Source organism: Chaetodon auriga, chromosome 19 (genome assembly GCF_051107435.1).
Source record: "Chaetodon auriga isolate fChaAug3 chromosome 19, fChaAug3.hap1, whole genome shotgun sequence".
Taxonomy (NCBI): domain Eukaryota; kingdom Metazoa; phylum Chordata; class Actinopteri; order Chaetodontiformes; family Chaetodontidae; genus Chaetodon; species Chaetodon auriga.
In genome coordinates, this window is record NC_135092.1 from 12,609,503 (window position 1) to 12,627,353 (window position 17,851).

General features: G+C 42.6%; 1 protein-coding gene across 3 annotated transcripts; it reads right to left on the bottom strand.

The window, feature by feature from the left end:
• Window positions 1-576: 576 nt before the first annotated feature.
• Window positions 577-17,113, bottom strand: cabp1b (calcium binding protein 1b). 3 transcript variants are annotated; one of them, XM_076758074.1, is made up of 8 exons: window positions 15,363-17,113; window positions 4,874-5,041; window positions 3,858-3,888; window positions 3,611-3,754; window positions 3,261-3,370; window positions 3,019-3,093; window positions 2,806-2,878; window positions 577-2,154 (listed from the first exon to the last, which is right to left on the bottom strand). In XM_076758074.1, the coding sequence occupies exons 1-8, from the start codon at window positions 16,029-16,031 to the stop codon at window positions 2,129-2,131; spliced, it is 1,296 nt and encodes a 431-aa protein (XP_076614189.1). In that variant the 5' UTR covers window positions 16,032-17,113; the 3' UTR covers window positions 577-2,128. The 3 variants fall into 3 exon arrangements, with proteins under 3 accessions (XP_076614189.1, XP_076614191.1, XP_076614190.1); XM_076758076.1 differs by lacking the exon at window positions 15,363-17,113 and adding an exon at window positions 8,136-8,618; XM_076758075.1 differs by lacking the exon at window positions 4,874-5,041.
• Between the last annotated feature and the right edge of the window lie 738 nt (window positions 17,114-17,851).

Sequence of the window (17,851 nt, forward strand, 5' to 3'; positions counted from 1 at the left end):
TCCAAATGATTTAATTTGGTTGCCTTGCTCAGGGTTTGATGGGTTTCTGGCTATACAGCATTAATTGTACTGTCTTCTTAGCTGGCTGGCTTGTCACTGGTAAGCCTACATTTAAGATTCACCTGTTGGAGTTGGAGGGTGTGTGAGCCCCACTGCTTCACTGTGATGATAAGACTTGTGGAGAGCAGCGTGGAGTCACCAGGTATGAGCAAACTATTGATGGTCAGTAATACCATCAAACCATAAGATCACTGGTTATTTTCTTTCGCTACATGTGTTGAATACAGAAGCCAGCAACCTTTGACAGAGCTGGGATGAGTAATGGAAAATACTGTAAAGAGTATTTTAATTAATTACTTTTTCTGTTGAGTGCAAGTAATTGATCACATTTTCAGTAACTTCAAAACCAATCTTCACCCCAAAATTTAAAGGATTTAGTTTCTGTTGTGAGGACCAGTTTTTCGTCCCCAAGTCCCCCCTACAGATTCATACATGGACACACACACACACACACACACACACACACACACACACACACACACACACACACAAAAGCTACACACATTGTTTCTGTGCTCAAGTTCCAAATAAAAACCTTTATTTTTATAGATTGTGCTACAAATGTCTGTTGTCTCTTGCATGCATAGTTTCACACAGTTAAGACAAGTAAGATCACAAAGTAAGATTTCCCTTTAGAAGAATATCTTAACTTTATAGCATGCATATACCCCCAAGTCCATCTATCAACAGTCAAACAATAATTTAGCTGCCCAGGGAACCAACCAGCATTTCAAGAAACCCTTATGAAAGTATAATCCAGTGGACTATATTTCTTAATCACACTGCATACATTTAGTACACTTAATAAGACTCAAATAATATTTTTGTAAACTTTCTTTGGCTTTTTGCATAAAGAAGCAAATGCTGCTTCTTTACAAATATAGATAAAGAAGGTACGAGGGTAAAGAAATTGGTATTAAGATTATGCTATAGGGGCAGTTTGTGGATGAGGTTGATTGTTCAATTCATTTTGAGGTATTAAAGTTCAAAGTGTAAATGTTGCACCAAAGTGAAAATCACTTCAGGTCTGTTCTGTAGACTCAGTAGACTCACAAAACCCCAATAAACAAGTACATTTATCAAAGCTCTCTGATAGAAATTAAAGCATTAACATGTATAGTTTTAACACTCTGATGATCATCTACCAGTGCGAGTTATGGTAGAGATGATCCGTCAAACTCTGCGTGTATTCATGCAGAGTAATATTCAGAATTAGTAAAACATACATGTAATTAAAAAGGCCTATCACAGTAGTCAAGATTAGCAACTCACTGTACCTAGAGAGGATTTCCTTCAAGTTTTTTTGCAGTTGAAGGAGCCTTATGCACACTGAAAATTACATATATATCACAGTAAGAGAGGCATAATGTTATTAAAGTCAGAAGAACTGCATCAGTGCTACATTACACATAATTACAAAACAAATACTGGCTTGCCTTCACCAGGGTTTGACAATAGTCTTAAGGGACATAATAAATCTACAGTATAAGGTGGAGAGAAACAACCGTATGCACGAAACACAAACACATAGCTTTGACAGGATCACATCAAATATTTCCATATTGCCATATTGTATTTGTGCTTAAGATGCCTTCAGCATTATAGAAATAATGTGCTGTATTGATTTGGGTGTTTGCTGGCATACTGCTGTCATCGAAAACATGTCTTCTTAATTGCTACAGTTATTATCGTATTATAGTCTGAGAAAAATAACTCTCATTACTTTCTACCCATTCAGTGAACAGCCACATCAGCATTAGAAATGTTATAGTTCCTAAAGGAAAATATGCTTTTCAAAATGTACTTTGTAAAAGTCAGAAATGCAGCTGTTGGTTTTGTTTATGCTCTCAGAAACAGCAGCTGCATGGAATCAACAGTGTTGCTCCTGGCTGTGGTCGTCAGCCTTTGTGCTTCAGCATGGCAGTTTCAGGGCAGGGCTGATATGTTTTTGTTTTTTGTTCACTGACAGTTCAGAAGTTCAAAATCCATCAGTAGTCTGTGCTGGTCTCTCTCCTCTTCCTCCCCAGGCCAACAGAGAATCCACGTCATGTTTTAACATGGCAGGAACTCATCGAGACATCATCCGCACAAATTCTGTGAATTAAGGAAAAGGAGAGATTCGTTTTACGAAGCTTTAGTTTACAAAAAAAGTGTTCAACAAATGATATATATGATGGCGCACAAATGAGGCTGTTCTGCTGTTCTTGCTGAGCAGCGACATGATGTCGTGAAAGTGGTAGCCTATTAGGCTGCCGAGTGCTAAATACAGATTCCCATCCTTTCCTTAAGGATGTTTAAGATCACCCTGGTGGGGTGTTTAGTCGCCAAAGAGCCAGATATTTCCCTCAAGAGACCAAACACAGAGGTATAATGGGAGTAGACACAAAAAATAAAATGTGTAAATTATGGTATGGTAAATGGTAAATGTGAAATTATGTGAGGGTAAGAATAGTTGTGCTCCTGAGAACAGCAGCACTTTCTGATATTTTCATCCTTGACACCACGTCTGCATCTTTTTCCTCTGTGGATAATCTATGAGGTGCCGTAATCCGTTCATATGGAGATAATCTGGCAGACAGACCTACTGCCTTCATCCCGTCACCTCACCATCAGCATGGTATTGGGATATCAGCCACAGACTCATGTTGGGATTTTTGCTTATTTGAAACGTCCGTGTAAGCGTTTGATTTGCAGTGAAAATGTGTTACGCTGTCTGTTCTGAAAAGTATGCATAAGATTCTCTACCTTCAAAGTCTACGTGCCCATCTCCGTTGAGGTCAATGTCTCGAAGGATGTCCTCCAGATCTCTGTGTCCAACCTGAAAGAGTGAGGTTGTGGGGAAGGTCTGAATGTTCGTGGCAAGACACACAAGTGGAGCAAACAGACAAGATTCAAACAGACACCGTGATTGATGGAAAGCCACAGAGGGAGGGACAGACTCTCCCAGCAGCTCTGTACCTGCTGTCCTAAAAGTTTTTTCATTGCCTCTCTAAGTTCTGCTGTGCTGATCTGGCCGTCACCGTTCGTGTCAAACTGAGAATGAGAGAAAAAGAGACAGGTTGATGTAACAGTGCTTTTCCCCTTTTCTTACATATATCTCTAAGTTTGTACCAACTGCTGTGAGCATCACCTAATTATCCAAATAATCTCTACACATATTAACTCATCAATTTTAGTGTGATGTTTCAACTCAACCTCACCTCCTTGAAGGCATCCCTCAGCTCTTTCACCCCGATCATGTCTGCAGTTTCAGCCAGAAGTTTGGGCCCCATGAGCTCAACAAAGTCCTCAAAGTCAACATGTCCTCCCACTGTCGGGCAGATTGAAAAGAGGAAGCTGCGTTAACCTTCAGGGGATTCTCAGAGACAAAAAGTCTTATTGCTTTATTTGTATTCCATCTGATGAGTAGTGATGCTAAAGCCTGAGCCCTGTTTTTAAAGTGGCTGTATAAGTACTGAAATCATGAATTCAGTCTGAATGTTTGCCAGAAGAATGAAAAGAAATGAGGAAAATAATTCATAGACATGTAAACAGAGACAGGTTTACATACAATTCATGTTGATCTGCTGGCTCAGTTCTATCAGCTCCATCTCTGTCGGCATGTAGCCCATTGTTCTCATGCAGTTCCCCAAGTCTTTACAGCCAATAAACCCATCTTTGTCTTTGTCAAACTCCTTGAACGCCTCACGGAGCTCTGAGAGTGACAGAGAGAGGGTACAAATGTAAGACAGATGGGACATTGAGATATATTGTGAAAATTACAGTTTTAACTTCCCATTTCCTAAAATGCAACTTACCATCCATTTCTTCGGGCCTCAGCTCTCGGTCCTGTGAAGGATCACAGTGCACGGTTAGGATCCAAACACTGCAGATATTTTTAAAATCATGCCAATACGCAGCATCCCTCACACAATATGATGCTGTAAAAAAATAAAAAAATAAAAAAAAATAGGCAACTGCAGATATGCACCACAGAGTGCCAAGAGTCTGCAGGATTCTTTCCATCCAGACAGGAAGAGCTCATCGGTGAGATCATCTGCTGAAGAAAACATGCGCACTATTGGCACTCTGTGGGAAATAACACAGTGGGTATTGGGATTAAAGTAAAATGGAAGAAACAAGATAAGAGAGGAAGCCGAACCATTTACTGTGTCTGTAGCGTAGGAGTGTGTGTGTGGAATTAAATTCTGCTTATCTAGGTAAGAATCTGAGAGTTTGGAGACAGAAAGACAATGGAAAGTATACACCAGTCCCCTTATGTGCCAGTCCATTGAATTAAAACGACTTGTTTTCAACACCTGCATCCATTACAAACACCCCTGTGAGAGCCTGTTATCAGAACAGTCAGTAAAACAGCAGTCGTTGACTCTGAGGATTTCAGCGTCACTCTTTTCTTTAATAACAAGACCTCGACTCACGCTGCCGCTGCTGGAAGTGACGAAGAGGAATAATCGCCATGTAAAGAGATTTCTGTCATCACCACAACCCTGTTTTATTAATCTTCCAACCGTCTACAAATGTCCACCATGTTTATGAGTGATGCAGCCTCATGCATAAATGTACACACAGACTCACACACCCTTGCGTTCAGCATTCTTGCTATCAACAAGACTTCACACTAAACAAGATTTCACATTCTGAAAATACCATCTCCTCCGTTCCACCACGCTTATTTACATGCTGTCAGTGCTGACGTTACAGTGAGAGGTGATTACTGCACACATTCATCACACGTTTCTGTTATTGTGCGTGTACTGTATTGCGTGCTAATCTCTTGGCATGCATGCACATGATATTTTCTGGACTTACGTACAGCCTGCCGGCTCTCAGCGAAGCCCTTGCGTAGAAAGATGCATGCAGGCCCCAGCACGTTGTGCATGTTGGCTCCGTTCTGGGCCAGGGCCACTAGCGGCTCAAGATAGGCCCCCCCAGAGCCCCCCTCCTCACAGGACTGCACTGCTTTGTAGTTCTTCTTCTGGTCCTGGGGCAGCATCCGGGGCAGGGGGGCCAGACATGGGAGCAGGGGCAAAGACAGGGGTAGAGACCGTGACTCAGATTTGTGGCGGCATGGAGTCAACAAGGAGGTGGGATGGGGGGGGGGGGGGGGGGTTTAAAAGCAGGATCAGAGGTGACAGACATATGCCTGCCAGTCATAAAGAGGTGTGGAGTCAGGTCAGTCACGATGGAGGAAAGCACTTTAGTCTGAGTTAAGAGCTTGTAATTTATTATGACAAGAGCAACTGATGCCATCCATGAATCAGTCCTGTCAGTCACAATCCTGCACAACAGAACGCAACCAAACCTCCATTTCATGTGCTATAGATAATGTTAATGCTGGATTTTGCTGCATAGCAATAATGCTAAATGGTCTTTATTCATTTTCTTCAGCTTCGTATTCTCTTGCCTTTAAAGGTAATTGCAGTTTATTGCAAAATTTGGTCTTAGATTTTTTGTTTTTAGCATCGTTTCCAACAACGGCTGTGATCTAACAGCAACGTCAGATGGAGCAAAGAGACACAAACAGTCAGATGACAATTTTAAAGAAGCCATGAAGACAATGACTAATCATTAACCAAACTGTATGTTGTAAACACTGATCACGGACCAATTTCCTGGTTAAATTTAACATAGCTACCATATTTGTGCCCACACAGTTTTCCCGCGCAGTGAGGGGTTATTACCAACATTTCGGTGTTATCTCAAAATGAAGTGGTTTAGATTATTTGACTAAATGATTGACCTGTTCACAACATGTCTACATGTCTGATCATCTGACTGCTTGTGTTTCTTGCCCCATCAGACTTTGTTGTAGCGATGATGCCGTGCTCCCATATCAGGATAAGAATACGTATACTGTATAGTACATATACAGATACAAGGAATTTGACTCTGGTTTTTCATTGCTCTCAATGTCCGAACACGGGAATCAACATAAAGCTGAGAACAAGGACAACAAATACTGAACAAATAAATTTAAAGGATGGATAATCTACACTATTACACACAGTGTAATAATATACTGATCATAACCGATGGCCTGAACTACAAAAATAAGACCAAAGTTGAAACAGAGTAGAATAATCCCCTAATACCGAATTTGTTGTTGGTAAGAAACAACAGAATCCACAGGAGTAAACTTTTGACTGACAGCTTTATGATTGTAAATAATGATCCAGTCTGCATGTGTTATCTGTAGTGGTAGTCATGGCGCACACAGAATATTTACAATCAACAGGACTCATGCTGGGATAGTTACTTAAATTTCTGTGACAAGCGACAAGCTTTTTTGTGCGCATTGCAAAATAATTGTGTTGTCCAGAAGATGAGGCTAAAGATCAGCCAGCCATTTAATTATAATCACCAATTAGCCAATCAACCAGGGGGCAAAAGTTGTTCTCACAGCAGTGATCCCAATTACAGGGAGAGCCGCAGGTTAATTAAAAATCACTGCCTGCCAGTGGGGAAAAAAAGCTTCCTCTAAATAAAGTCAAATGGGGTCCAACCATTGCTCTGACTAATATCTGAATTAGACAGAGAAGCAGACTAATCTGAGGCTAAACACAGAACACAAGACTCAGTTTTCATGCTCTGTGACTATCTTCTGCACATTTCAGTCAAGCGGAGATTCAAGCAGTAACATCTCTGCTTGCTTATAAAACATGATAATGTTGGTCAAGTCGTCAATTACCGCAGTGTAACATCCAACTCAGTGGAGGAAAAATCCAGCCAGAAGCAAGTGGAGTGGACTCACTGTCACAGCGAATTACCAAGGGATCGTTTTTGCTGCTGCTTTAAATCTGTCAGACATGAGCTAGCTCCTGTCTTCAGACACTTTGTACAGTAAAAATAAGACATCTGCATGCATACATTATGAAAAATGAATATGCAGACTTAGACTACATTAAAATATCCAGTATTATACCCTCTACAAATGACCTTCACACTCCATCTGTTGCCATGCCAGTCCTAATGCCAGTTCATGCATTCCTACAGTCCCCTCCACAGGAACGGATGCCCACTGGGTAATCTGACTTAGTGATGCATGGAGCAGGGCTGTCTGTGGGTATATCGTGCCAGAAAAAGTACTATGAAGCCACGCACTCGCAGTTATATAACCAAAAGAAAAAAGAAAAAAAAAATCCTCAAAACAGTGTCAGAGAAAAGCTGAAGTGAAGCAAGAACTTCTCCGGCACTCCAACCCATTATGCACAGATGGCATCAACAGTTGCTTGTCATATTGTGCTTCCTCAAGGATGTGCAGCTGCTATGGCTTGTATGAAGAAAAATCTATTTGTGGGAATGTCTGTCTGCTACACTGAGAGTCTATCCAAGCATGCAATGTGATGAGGACAGCAGATGCAAGAGATGTATTGTACGAACGAAGGTCGTCTTCTTGAGCCTTTACAAAAACCGTTCTTTGTGCTCATGTTGTCATCTGCTTCGTCTAACAGAATCTGACTTGGTTGAGAAAGCACACCTGTTTGCACATTTCCACTCACTGGTCACGTCCCGCAGATGCAGGTTCAACAGGGTAGCATCTTCCACAGGCTTGTGAATTGTCATTGCTGCACAACTTGACTGACTAAAGTTTGGTGACATGATACAAATCAAACACCAGCAGCACCAAAAAAACTCTTCTGACCACTACCTAAGAGGTTTCTAGGGAATGCAACCACGCACTAAAGAGCACTGGGAGAACTTGTATCTAAAAAGGATAAGATGTAGATGTCACATTTGCGCTGTGCTAAGCTCAGTACAATACAGAATGACTTTTAGAGGAGGTCACGAAAGTGCCAATCAATAATCAAGACTATGAGCTCCCGTGTTGGCGAACATTGACTGAAACTACAGCATGAGACACGAGCTTGATCTTCAAATGACTCCAGCAACACAAACCACAGGGAAACAGTTCAAGACAGCCTGTTAATGAACACCCAGTCAGACAGCTCGCAGGGCTCAGTCAGTACAGGTCCAGTCAGATAGCCTTCAGTCAGGTTGGGGACATAAACATGCACCAACAGTCAGGGGGTTCAAGGAGACCACAGCAGAGTGAAAAACCTGAGAGCGGACCTTACCTTCTTGGTGAAAATTTTAAGCGACTTTACAGAGTTGCCCATTGCAAGAAAAAGAAAATCCTTCTTGTTTTATGTTTTCTCTCTAACTCTGTCTGTGTTGCTGTGGCCGTTTGTAGGTGTACATGTATGCATGTGTGTTTGCATATGTTTCCAGGCATGCATGGGAATAGGAGTGATTAGAAAGGGAAAGAGGGTTCAGTGGGTCATTGACTAATATAAGAGGACGTTGGGGAAAAGGCAGGGAGAGGAGCAGCGATATCATAGGAGGTAGAGGAGATAGGAAGGAGAGGACGCAGGAGTGTACAGGGAAGACCTAGAGGCAAGGACACTGGGAGGTACGAGGGGAGGGACACTGAGACAAAGGAGAAAATATGTAAACAAGCACAAAGGACAGATTGGAAAGACACAAAGATAAGCAAGGGAGAGGAAGCATGCATGTGATCAGAGCGAGATGCAAGCGCCAGGAGTAGAAAAAGCAAGATTGCTTATTCATTCCATCCTCTCTCCTACAGTGTCTCTACTCCCTCCCTCCCCTCTACCCTCTCTCTCTCTCTCTCTCTCTCCCTCTCTCTCCCTCTCTCTCTCTCTGTCCGTCTGTCTGTCTCTTGCTCTTTTTCCCTCACTCTCTCTACCACTCTCGCTCACACCACAGTTTTAAACCATCTATGCGAATGTGACAGACGAAGCTCGTTCGGACAAGCATATTACCTTCCCCTGAGCGAGACGCTGGAAACACTAATCCAAACATGCACACGCACACAAACGCACAGACACACACACACACTTGATTGAACACACATGGATGTGGGGCTATGGAGCTAAAAATATAACGCACGCTCTCTCTTTTCACCCCCTCTCACAGCTCTCCCCACTCTTCCCCCAGCACCCATCCACCTCCCCACTCTCTCTCTCTCTCTCTCATACACACACACACACACACACACACACACACACACACACACACACACACACAACACAACACACATGTAGATGCATCACAAAGTCATGTTAAGCTTGAAGGGTGTGAATTCAGATCAAAGGCAAAATGTGAAAGAAATGACACAGATTCTGAACTGCAGAGGATGCACAACAGCACGTGAAAACACACACACACACACACACACACACACACACACACACAGAGTCAGGCAAATAAATGCTTTTTCTCAGCCTCTCTCATCAACATGCTCACACATGTTGTTTTTCCATCATTTCAGAGGACATTACATAGATTTCCAGTCATTTCTTGGAGACTTATCTGAACCATATCCATATCTACTTGCCCTAACCTAACCTTGACCTTAACCCAAGTGTTCATTGTAAAATTCAATGATTCTCATTAAAGGACTTGCGTTTCACACACACATTTATTGTAAAGTACTATAAATGAAAAAGTGAGTATTTCTAAAACAGTGGTGAGAAATAACAATCTACAGGTATTTGTGTATAATATGAAGGCAAATACTTAAGTATTTCCATTTTATGCAACTTTATACTTCTACATCTGAGAAAGAAATATTGTACTTTATTTACAGCTATATTTACCTTGTAGATATAGGTTTTACATGCAAACATCTGATCTTGATATAAAAAAAAATGCTATATCTTAATGTACCAGATGGAATATAAAAGTGGTGATGTTAATACATTAGTATTAATAATCCAATAGAAACAATGATATAAACTAAAAGAGGCTTTTGTGCATAATGAGTACTTTTACATTGCAGTATTGCTGCTTTTACATAACCTAAAGATCCCTTCCAGACATGTTCAAAGACATATACAAAATCCAACTACCTTGTTAAACATTCTTAAAATTACATCCACTCCTTCTCCCACATAAAAACAAGCCAGAATCCACGCAAATATTGTTCATTTAAGTCTAATCCTGGACACAAGAGGTCTCCTCTGAAAGTCCACTCTTAGTGAATGAATGGATGCTTCAAGTTTCCGCATCACACCTGTCAGCTGCATGTTTAACCACAGCTTGTTTCCAAACTATACTTGTACGCACACGGTTTGAGGTTTAAGGTGAGCACAGAGGAACTTTCTCCGCTCAGCAGATTTTCAAACTCTGTGCATGCATCATTCTGCACAGTGAAGGTCAAATGAAATCCAAATGAAGCAACAACACGCAAAACCCCTCTTCCACCGCAACGCGCTCATTTCAGCTTTTAGCAGCAGCACTCACTCCTGAGGTAACTCTAGTGGCTGCGGCTATTGCAACACTAATGAATATCCTTATTTCCCTCTCCTGTTCGACCTTGTCTGTTCTCTGCTATTTTAATAAACACATTCACGCCGAAGTCGTCTCACGTCTCGCTCCCATTCAACATCTCTGCAGCTCGTCTGTGTTGTTGTGCGGATGATTCATGCAGCCTCTCACCGGAGGCTCATTGTGAACTTCAGAACACATCAGACGTCAGACACAAGAGCCGTCAGCTCTCATAATGTCAGCTCATAGTGCGCACGGGCACGAGACCCATCCCCAGCACCCCCCTCTCTGTATCCTCATTCACACACACACACACACACACACACACACACACACACACACACACACACACACACACACACTTTACACGTTTACACAGCATATTAGGAGAACATTTATCTGAATACCCCGGGATAACTGGGGTACCATTTTGCAGTGGAGTAACGCAAAGATTCATGAGATTGAGACATAATCTGTCAATACAATGTCCAAAATGTTAATTGTGCACACAGTGCAAATGGATCTATATGCAGCCACTACACAGGAAGCTCATTCCAAGAGGAAAATAATAATTGCATTTGCTTTTTAATGAAGAGTTTGAGGTCAAACATAATCCTGTTTCATCCACTGTCATCAGGAGAGATGTAGGTGGGAGAAGGAAGGGACTGATGTAATAGCAAGTCCGCATGCATCATCAACCTTGTCTTTACCAAAACGAGAATTTTTTTTCTTTTCTTTTTTTTTCTTTTTGGTCTTTATTTGCAAAGTGGGATTAAACATAATCATGTCATGGAAACGTGGTTATTTCTCTAAAGCTTCTGAGTTTTATTAGCATCATTCAAAGCGGTTAATACTGTACAGAGATTTTGTTTTTTTGTTTTTTTGACGACATTTTTGTCGTCATCATGGACGTCCAGGCAGGGAAAGAAAAAATGAAATAAATAAAATGCGCACTTTGCGTCATCATCTTGAGCTTCGACTGAGACGTCACACTTTTATTAACTCGGTCAAATGAGAATAGCTAACAGAGATTACTCTGGTACTGCAGTGTTATTTCGGTTGTTTGTCTAGTCTAACGCGCAGTGCGTCAACAGGCCGGGGACAAACTATTGACATGTCTCATCTCAGTCAGCTAAACCTCTGCTGTTTTTCCTCTGACTCATTTATCCCCTGTCTTCTGTCTCTCACTGATTTTCAGCCGCAGGTCTCCATGAATATTTAGCATCAGCGCGCACACGCGTGTACTTGCGGCGCGCAGCTGTGCGCACAGGCTCTTACATTTCACCGCCTAATCCTCATCTCAAAAAAGGGATTTAACCGAAGAGTGAATTTTCTACCTCCTTCTTCGCCAGCACAGTTACAAAAATATCCATCTGTGTCTAAAAATAGCCCGTTATACTCTAGACATACTGGAGGCATATGCTGTGATGAATATGATGCTGCTGCTCCCTTTCCTCTCATTCCCATCCAAACCTGTTTCCTTACTTTACGCGTTTTGGCTCCTTTTCCCCCCATTCTTTGTTATTATTATCATATTATTATTATTATTATTATTATTATTATTATTATTATTATTATTATTGTAAAGCATGCCTCCTCTCTATGCCCACCCCTCTCAGACGTCACCAAGGTCAGTGTGACCCCGACAGAGGAGGAAGGGAGATTGTGCAGGAGCAAAGAAAAAGGCAGGAAACGTCGGCGATTAGCAGAGAAACCAGGCGAGGAAGTGAGGGTCTAATCTGTGTGTTAAGACCTTTCCTCACATTGTCTTCTGAGCTGTCAGGTGGGAGCAGGGAGGTGAGAGTTGGTGAGTGTTTGTCTTATATAACAATCATCGGGTCAGCCTCACTCTCTTCTCATTTTATCCTTTGTCCTCTTCCCGATTTATCCGATTGCTTCGCCTCCGTCACTTTCTTTCCCTGCCCTTTCACTTCTCCTGTCTCACTGATGTGACACACACTGGACTGTTAATCTCTCCCCCATTATCACACACACACACACACACACACACACACACACACACACACACACACACACACACACACTCACTTTGAGTTCAGATCCATTAGTGCAAACGGTGCTTGCTCCCTCTGCTGGTTAACACACACACACATCCTTTCATCTACATTTGATTTGAAAAGAAAATAGTTATGTCCTCAATAACAGTTTCCCAGCAGCAGATAACAGACATCTTTCGATAGCAAACCCACCAGATCTCTGTCCGTGGTTCGTCGAACGAGGTCACTGAAGGTCACAAACACTCTGGGATGTGGTGATTGTTCAGAATCTCTCAAAATAGACTCTAAATTTCTACGGGGACAAACAAAAGCACTCATGCTCTGTCCTGGAACAAGGTGTCCGGTGTAACCTGCACAGTTTAAAGGCCTGAATGTGCAGAAATGATGGGAGTTTTGCTTACTCCACCTGCTTTAAATACGTGAAATTTTACAAAGTGCTTTATCTAATGAATCATTGTTGTCACAACCTTTCTGTAACCATTGAGCTGCAAAACACATTCAAACAGCTAAACGCATTTCACGTCCTTATTCTAACCCCCACACCAGCCTTTTTGGTAATCATGAATCATCTTATGAATATGAAAGTGCCATGAATATGAAATATGAAATATGAAATTAAATTTTGCTCTGTCTGATAACATGTTTGCCAAAGACTGAAAAAAAAAGAGCCTACACTGCCCTCTTCCAGTCTCTCATAATCAGGTCTTGATGGGCTGGGATATTTTTAGCTTCTTCCACTGGCAGCCAATGAGTCCTGTTGGGGTTGTATGCAAATCTTGATGTTACATAAGAAAATATGACAAGAAAGACTGTGTGGTGTGTAATTTCTCACCCTGCATTCTGCGCTGGCTGCAACATCTATTCGAGGAGCATTAAAGGCGTACACAATGTAGTTAATACAACTGCGCGGTCACTAGAATGAAACAGCTTGGGTAAGATGCTGAGCAGGTGCAAAAACATGCATGCACAAACTGCATCGGTCCCATTCGCTCAGTGCTTTGTCGCTCCTTCTCTCACACAGACCCTGATGTGCTCTGCTGTCCACCCACAAAACTACTTTGACTATTGACAGCTGCGTCTGATGGGACTAAACTCCCCAGTGACAACATCACAGAAAACAGACAAACTTTCAAGTAGCTGAACTTTTGATGGGATGTCTTTAATGTGAGTTGATAACTGAGAAATCCTGTTACTTGTTTCATCTGGAGTTCACATTCCTCTTACCAAAAAAGAAAACAAAAAACAAAAAAACACCCCGACAGCATATGCTTTGCACAATGGAAAATGTCAGAATTCATCATCTGCTATAGATTTAACGCCAATGCCAAAATATCTGATATTTCCACCCACGTCAGCAGCAGCTCTAGAGACTTTATATAGCACACCGCTGCATGGATTTTTGCCTCGCTGGAACCCCTAAGACTGATTGAAGCTCTGGCCTGGATTGAGAGGAGTTATTTCTGGAGCACATTAGCGTTCGGGGAGGTAATTGTCTCCTCTTGAGCTTTTTATCACAGACAGAAGGATTTCAGTGGAACAGAAAAAAAAAGATGGGAGGGAAAAGACAACTGACTGTACGGTACAAGTACACGGAGTGTCTCAGGAGGAGAGCAGTACACCTGGCAGAAAAGTGATTATTTGTATTAGTAGGTGAACAGGTGATGCAGGGAAGAAGCGATACACCCTTGATTTGACGGTGACCCTCACTCAGTATCAGTAAAAGTGTTTGAGGCAAATGATATCTGAATTTTATCACCTCATAGTGTATTGGTATATAAATGGTTTACTTACCTGCGTGTGTATGTGTGTGTGTGAGTGAGTGAGTGAGTGAGTGAGTGAGTGAGTGAGTGAGTGACAAGCTCTCATCATTGAGAAGTTTCCACTCAGCAGGAAAGTCGATCCCTCTGCTCTTGCTCAGGTGACAGACACAATGAATGCTGCTGTATTCATATTAGGATGCATCACACACACACACACACACACACACACACACACACACACACACACACACCATCATGAAACTGATGGATACCAGATACATACAGGAGCCAGATTCAGAGTGAATACATGCATCCATTTTTAATCTGCTCAACATGGGGTCACACACACCGGCTCTGATAGGTCCCAGCTTCACCTGCATCTCACCTGTGAACCTCCACCTGCTGTCGACTAATCAGCTCTGCAGCTGCGATACAGGATCCACGCTACAGTGAATTTGGCACTAAAGGAATATGAATCTTTCCCTGTATTCAAAAGAGGGACATAATGTCGAGTAAAGTGGCACCTGCTCCCTCTTATACTGCGTTAAGACTGAATATTGGATTCATTATTATAGTCCTATCATATTGATATTGGATTTACTCTGATTGATTGACTTGGGGAAAAGCAATTTTAGTTGCTTTTCCCCATGTGCACAGAGGGGGACCCCTCTTTGAACCAGGCCTTTCAAAATTTTCAAAGTTCATTATGACAGTGCATGATATAAATGTGACTTAACTGAAAAATATGGTTAAGTGCTTTTGGATTGAAGCAAAATCATTGGCATCACTGTGCCTGGAGCAGTTTTGTTTCCACATATGTTTAACTTTTTTCAATTCAGTGTCTTTTTCCTCGAACAAGAAGACAATCTAAGACTACTTAAATTAACCTATACTCAAATCTGACATTTTATGCCTGTTCCCAGCTAATGCGCTGAGCCTGGAGTCTTGATTCAGGCTGCTGCTGATGATGATTTATTTACTTTACAGCTTGAAATTTGCCCTTTGCATTGTGTTACACGACAAAACACCCACACATCTAACAGTGCATTAGAGAGCTTTTAGCAAAAGGACACTGTTATATTGACTTTTTTGTTGCATTTAAATCCAAAGGTACAGAGAATCAAATGCTGTAATTTGGTGAACTATAAGATTAAAAAGTATTCTGTGCACGTTCGATTGTGTTTTGAATCTACTTTTTTTCTGAAGTTTTATTTCCCTCTTCATGTTGACTTACCTGCCCAAACACTGACTTCACTATGGGATGAAGGCTAGAGTCATTTTCAGACGCAGTTGCGCTCAGTCTTTTGGATGTGCGGCTGGCTGCGGGCTGGACCGGTGCGCTGGCCGCAGGTGGATCAGAGCTAAGACTGGAGGAAGACCCGGTGATGACTCTTTCCCTGGTCTCGAAGAAGAAAGCAGCGTCGTCCGGCTGTTTTGGATAAGATGGGGTCGGAGAGGTCCTCCTGTCCAGCCGGGAGCCGCCCTTGTGCTGCGCTGCAGGAGGCGGCTCACCTCGGGAGGAGTCGGTCTGATGATGAGAGTGTTTGGACCTGGTGGACTTGCTGCGCTCTTTCTGATGCCGACTCGTTCTGTGCCTCACATCCTCCTGAGCGTAACCGTCATCCAGGAGGCTCGCCTGCCGGTGAGAGTGGCTTTTCTGCACCCTGTGATCACCTACATTTCGAGAGTCGGCATGTCTTGGTTGGCAGAGCGGTCTCCGCGCGCTCGTCTCGCGGTCCTCAGTCCAGGCTGCATCATCGCCGCCTCCAGCTCCGGTGGGATGATGGTGAGCGCGGTGGCTCCGGTGATCTCGTGGAGCGTTAGCGTGCTGGGACCTGCGGTTGAGCCCCGAAGATCTCAACAGAGAGGTGGTGGACTCGCTTTTGGGGAGAGAAGAACTCATCGTTCGCTTCCTCTCGCTTGACAGACGAAGTGATGGAGCTGCTGGAGGCTGGAGGTCGAGTCAAGGAAAAGAAGGCAGTCCTCCGCCACGTGCAGGTGTTGAACCTCAGCCAGTCGGACCCTCGCTCCCTAATCTGCATCCACACACTCGACCATCACTGTCACAGTCCACGGCGATGAAGCAGCAGCCACCTGACTGAGCACAGAAGTGCAGCCTGATCTGGCAGCCAGGCGGTCAGTCTGACGCTTCACGGGGGGCTCCGCTAAGTTTGGAATGGCAGCACCGTGTTGCGCTGCCGCGTGTCACACGCAGTCCACGCGCAAAGTTCATTAAGACCCACGTCACTGCAGATCATGTCTCGCATAATGAGCTTGCATGATCACTGTTCCCGTTTTCTTAATTACTGCAGAGCTCCTGTCTGAGCGTCTCAGCTAATTAACGTGCTTCAAACGCATCTTAAACACAAACAGCAATGGACACATGATGTTGGACCAACAGACAGATTCACTCAAAACTCAACAAGTGGCTGCTGTGACATTTATACCAGTGGAGAGAGTCTTTTTCAAGTGTGTCAGAGAGGAGCCTTACTGTGTGGACCAATCCAAGTGTCCCTGAAGGAAGCACAATTAATGAAAAAGTGAAATATAAAGCTAAAAAATGCAAAAGGATTACACAAACAGGACGACAAAGTGGATGCACTGTACACCCTTCAGTAGTTTATTGATCTTTTAAGCCATAGAAACACAACCTTTTTATGATTAACACCCAGACACCATTAATTCAACACTCAGCAGGTTGATTTGTGTGTGTGTGACAGTGAAATGAGCAATGGTGGATGGTAACTAAGTACTCAAGCACTGTACAAGTAAAGTGTCTCTCTGTTAACACTGGACTACATCCTGTTAAAAAGATTTAGTCCCCTGTTTAATTGTTAATGCCATTTGATTTATACATTGTTGATTATGGGAATATTGTTTTATATAATTTAGATAACAGGCCCTTCCCTCTCCCCCTGCACATTCATTTCTATTGTTCTTTTATTTGAATTGAACTTGTGTAAATAAATTAAAATTCACACTCAGCTTTCCAACTTCTTGCATGAGTCAAAAACATTTTTATCCAACCCGTACAAACAGCACAATTGCATAATCTTGGTATCACAATGGTGCCAAGGCATAAACATAACAGAATTTCTGACTCTGGGTTACTCAAAATAATAACAGCGTAGTTCAAAAGGAGAAAAACTAACACTGGAAATAAAAGCGTGACAATCTTTCAGTCTCATCCCATCTGCACACCCAGGGTCATAATTCTCACAGCAGATGTCCAGGGATGCAGGGCAAAAAGTACGCAATGATGTTAATATACGGAGCCAATTAGACACTCAAGCTCTCACGAACTGTTTCACAGCGCAAAGCTGAGAAATGAGCAGATTTTGCCCTCCTCTCTCTGGGGAATTTTTGTTCTCTGACATCTGTGTCTCTGCCTCTTCTGCTCCAGGGAGAGGCAAAGTATCTTCACTCCATCGCTCCCAAACCCCCCTCATTGCACCATAGGCCTGCCCTGCCTCCTCTGCTACCTTTTTCATCCTCCGTGCAGCTCATCAAGTGCAGGCAAGTGTCAACGATGCTGAGCCACTGTTACTCTGTGCTGTCATCATCAGGTGTAAGCCTGGCAGTCATTGGCCTCATTGTGTTACCAACATCTTCTCTTTTTTTAGGATCATCAGTAGAAATCCTGATGTTTGGAGCTGAACTTTGGAACATGTGATTCCTGTCAGATGTGTGAATCTTGTTTATGAAAAAAACAAAAAAAACACA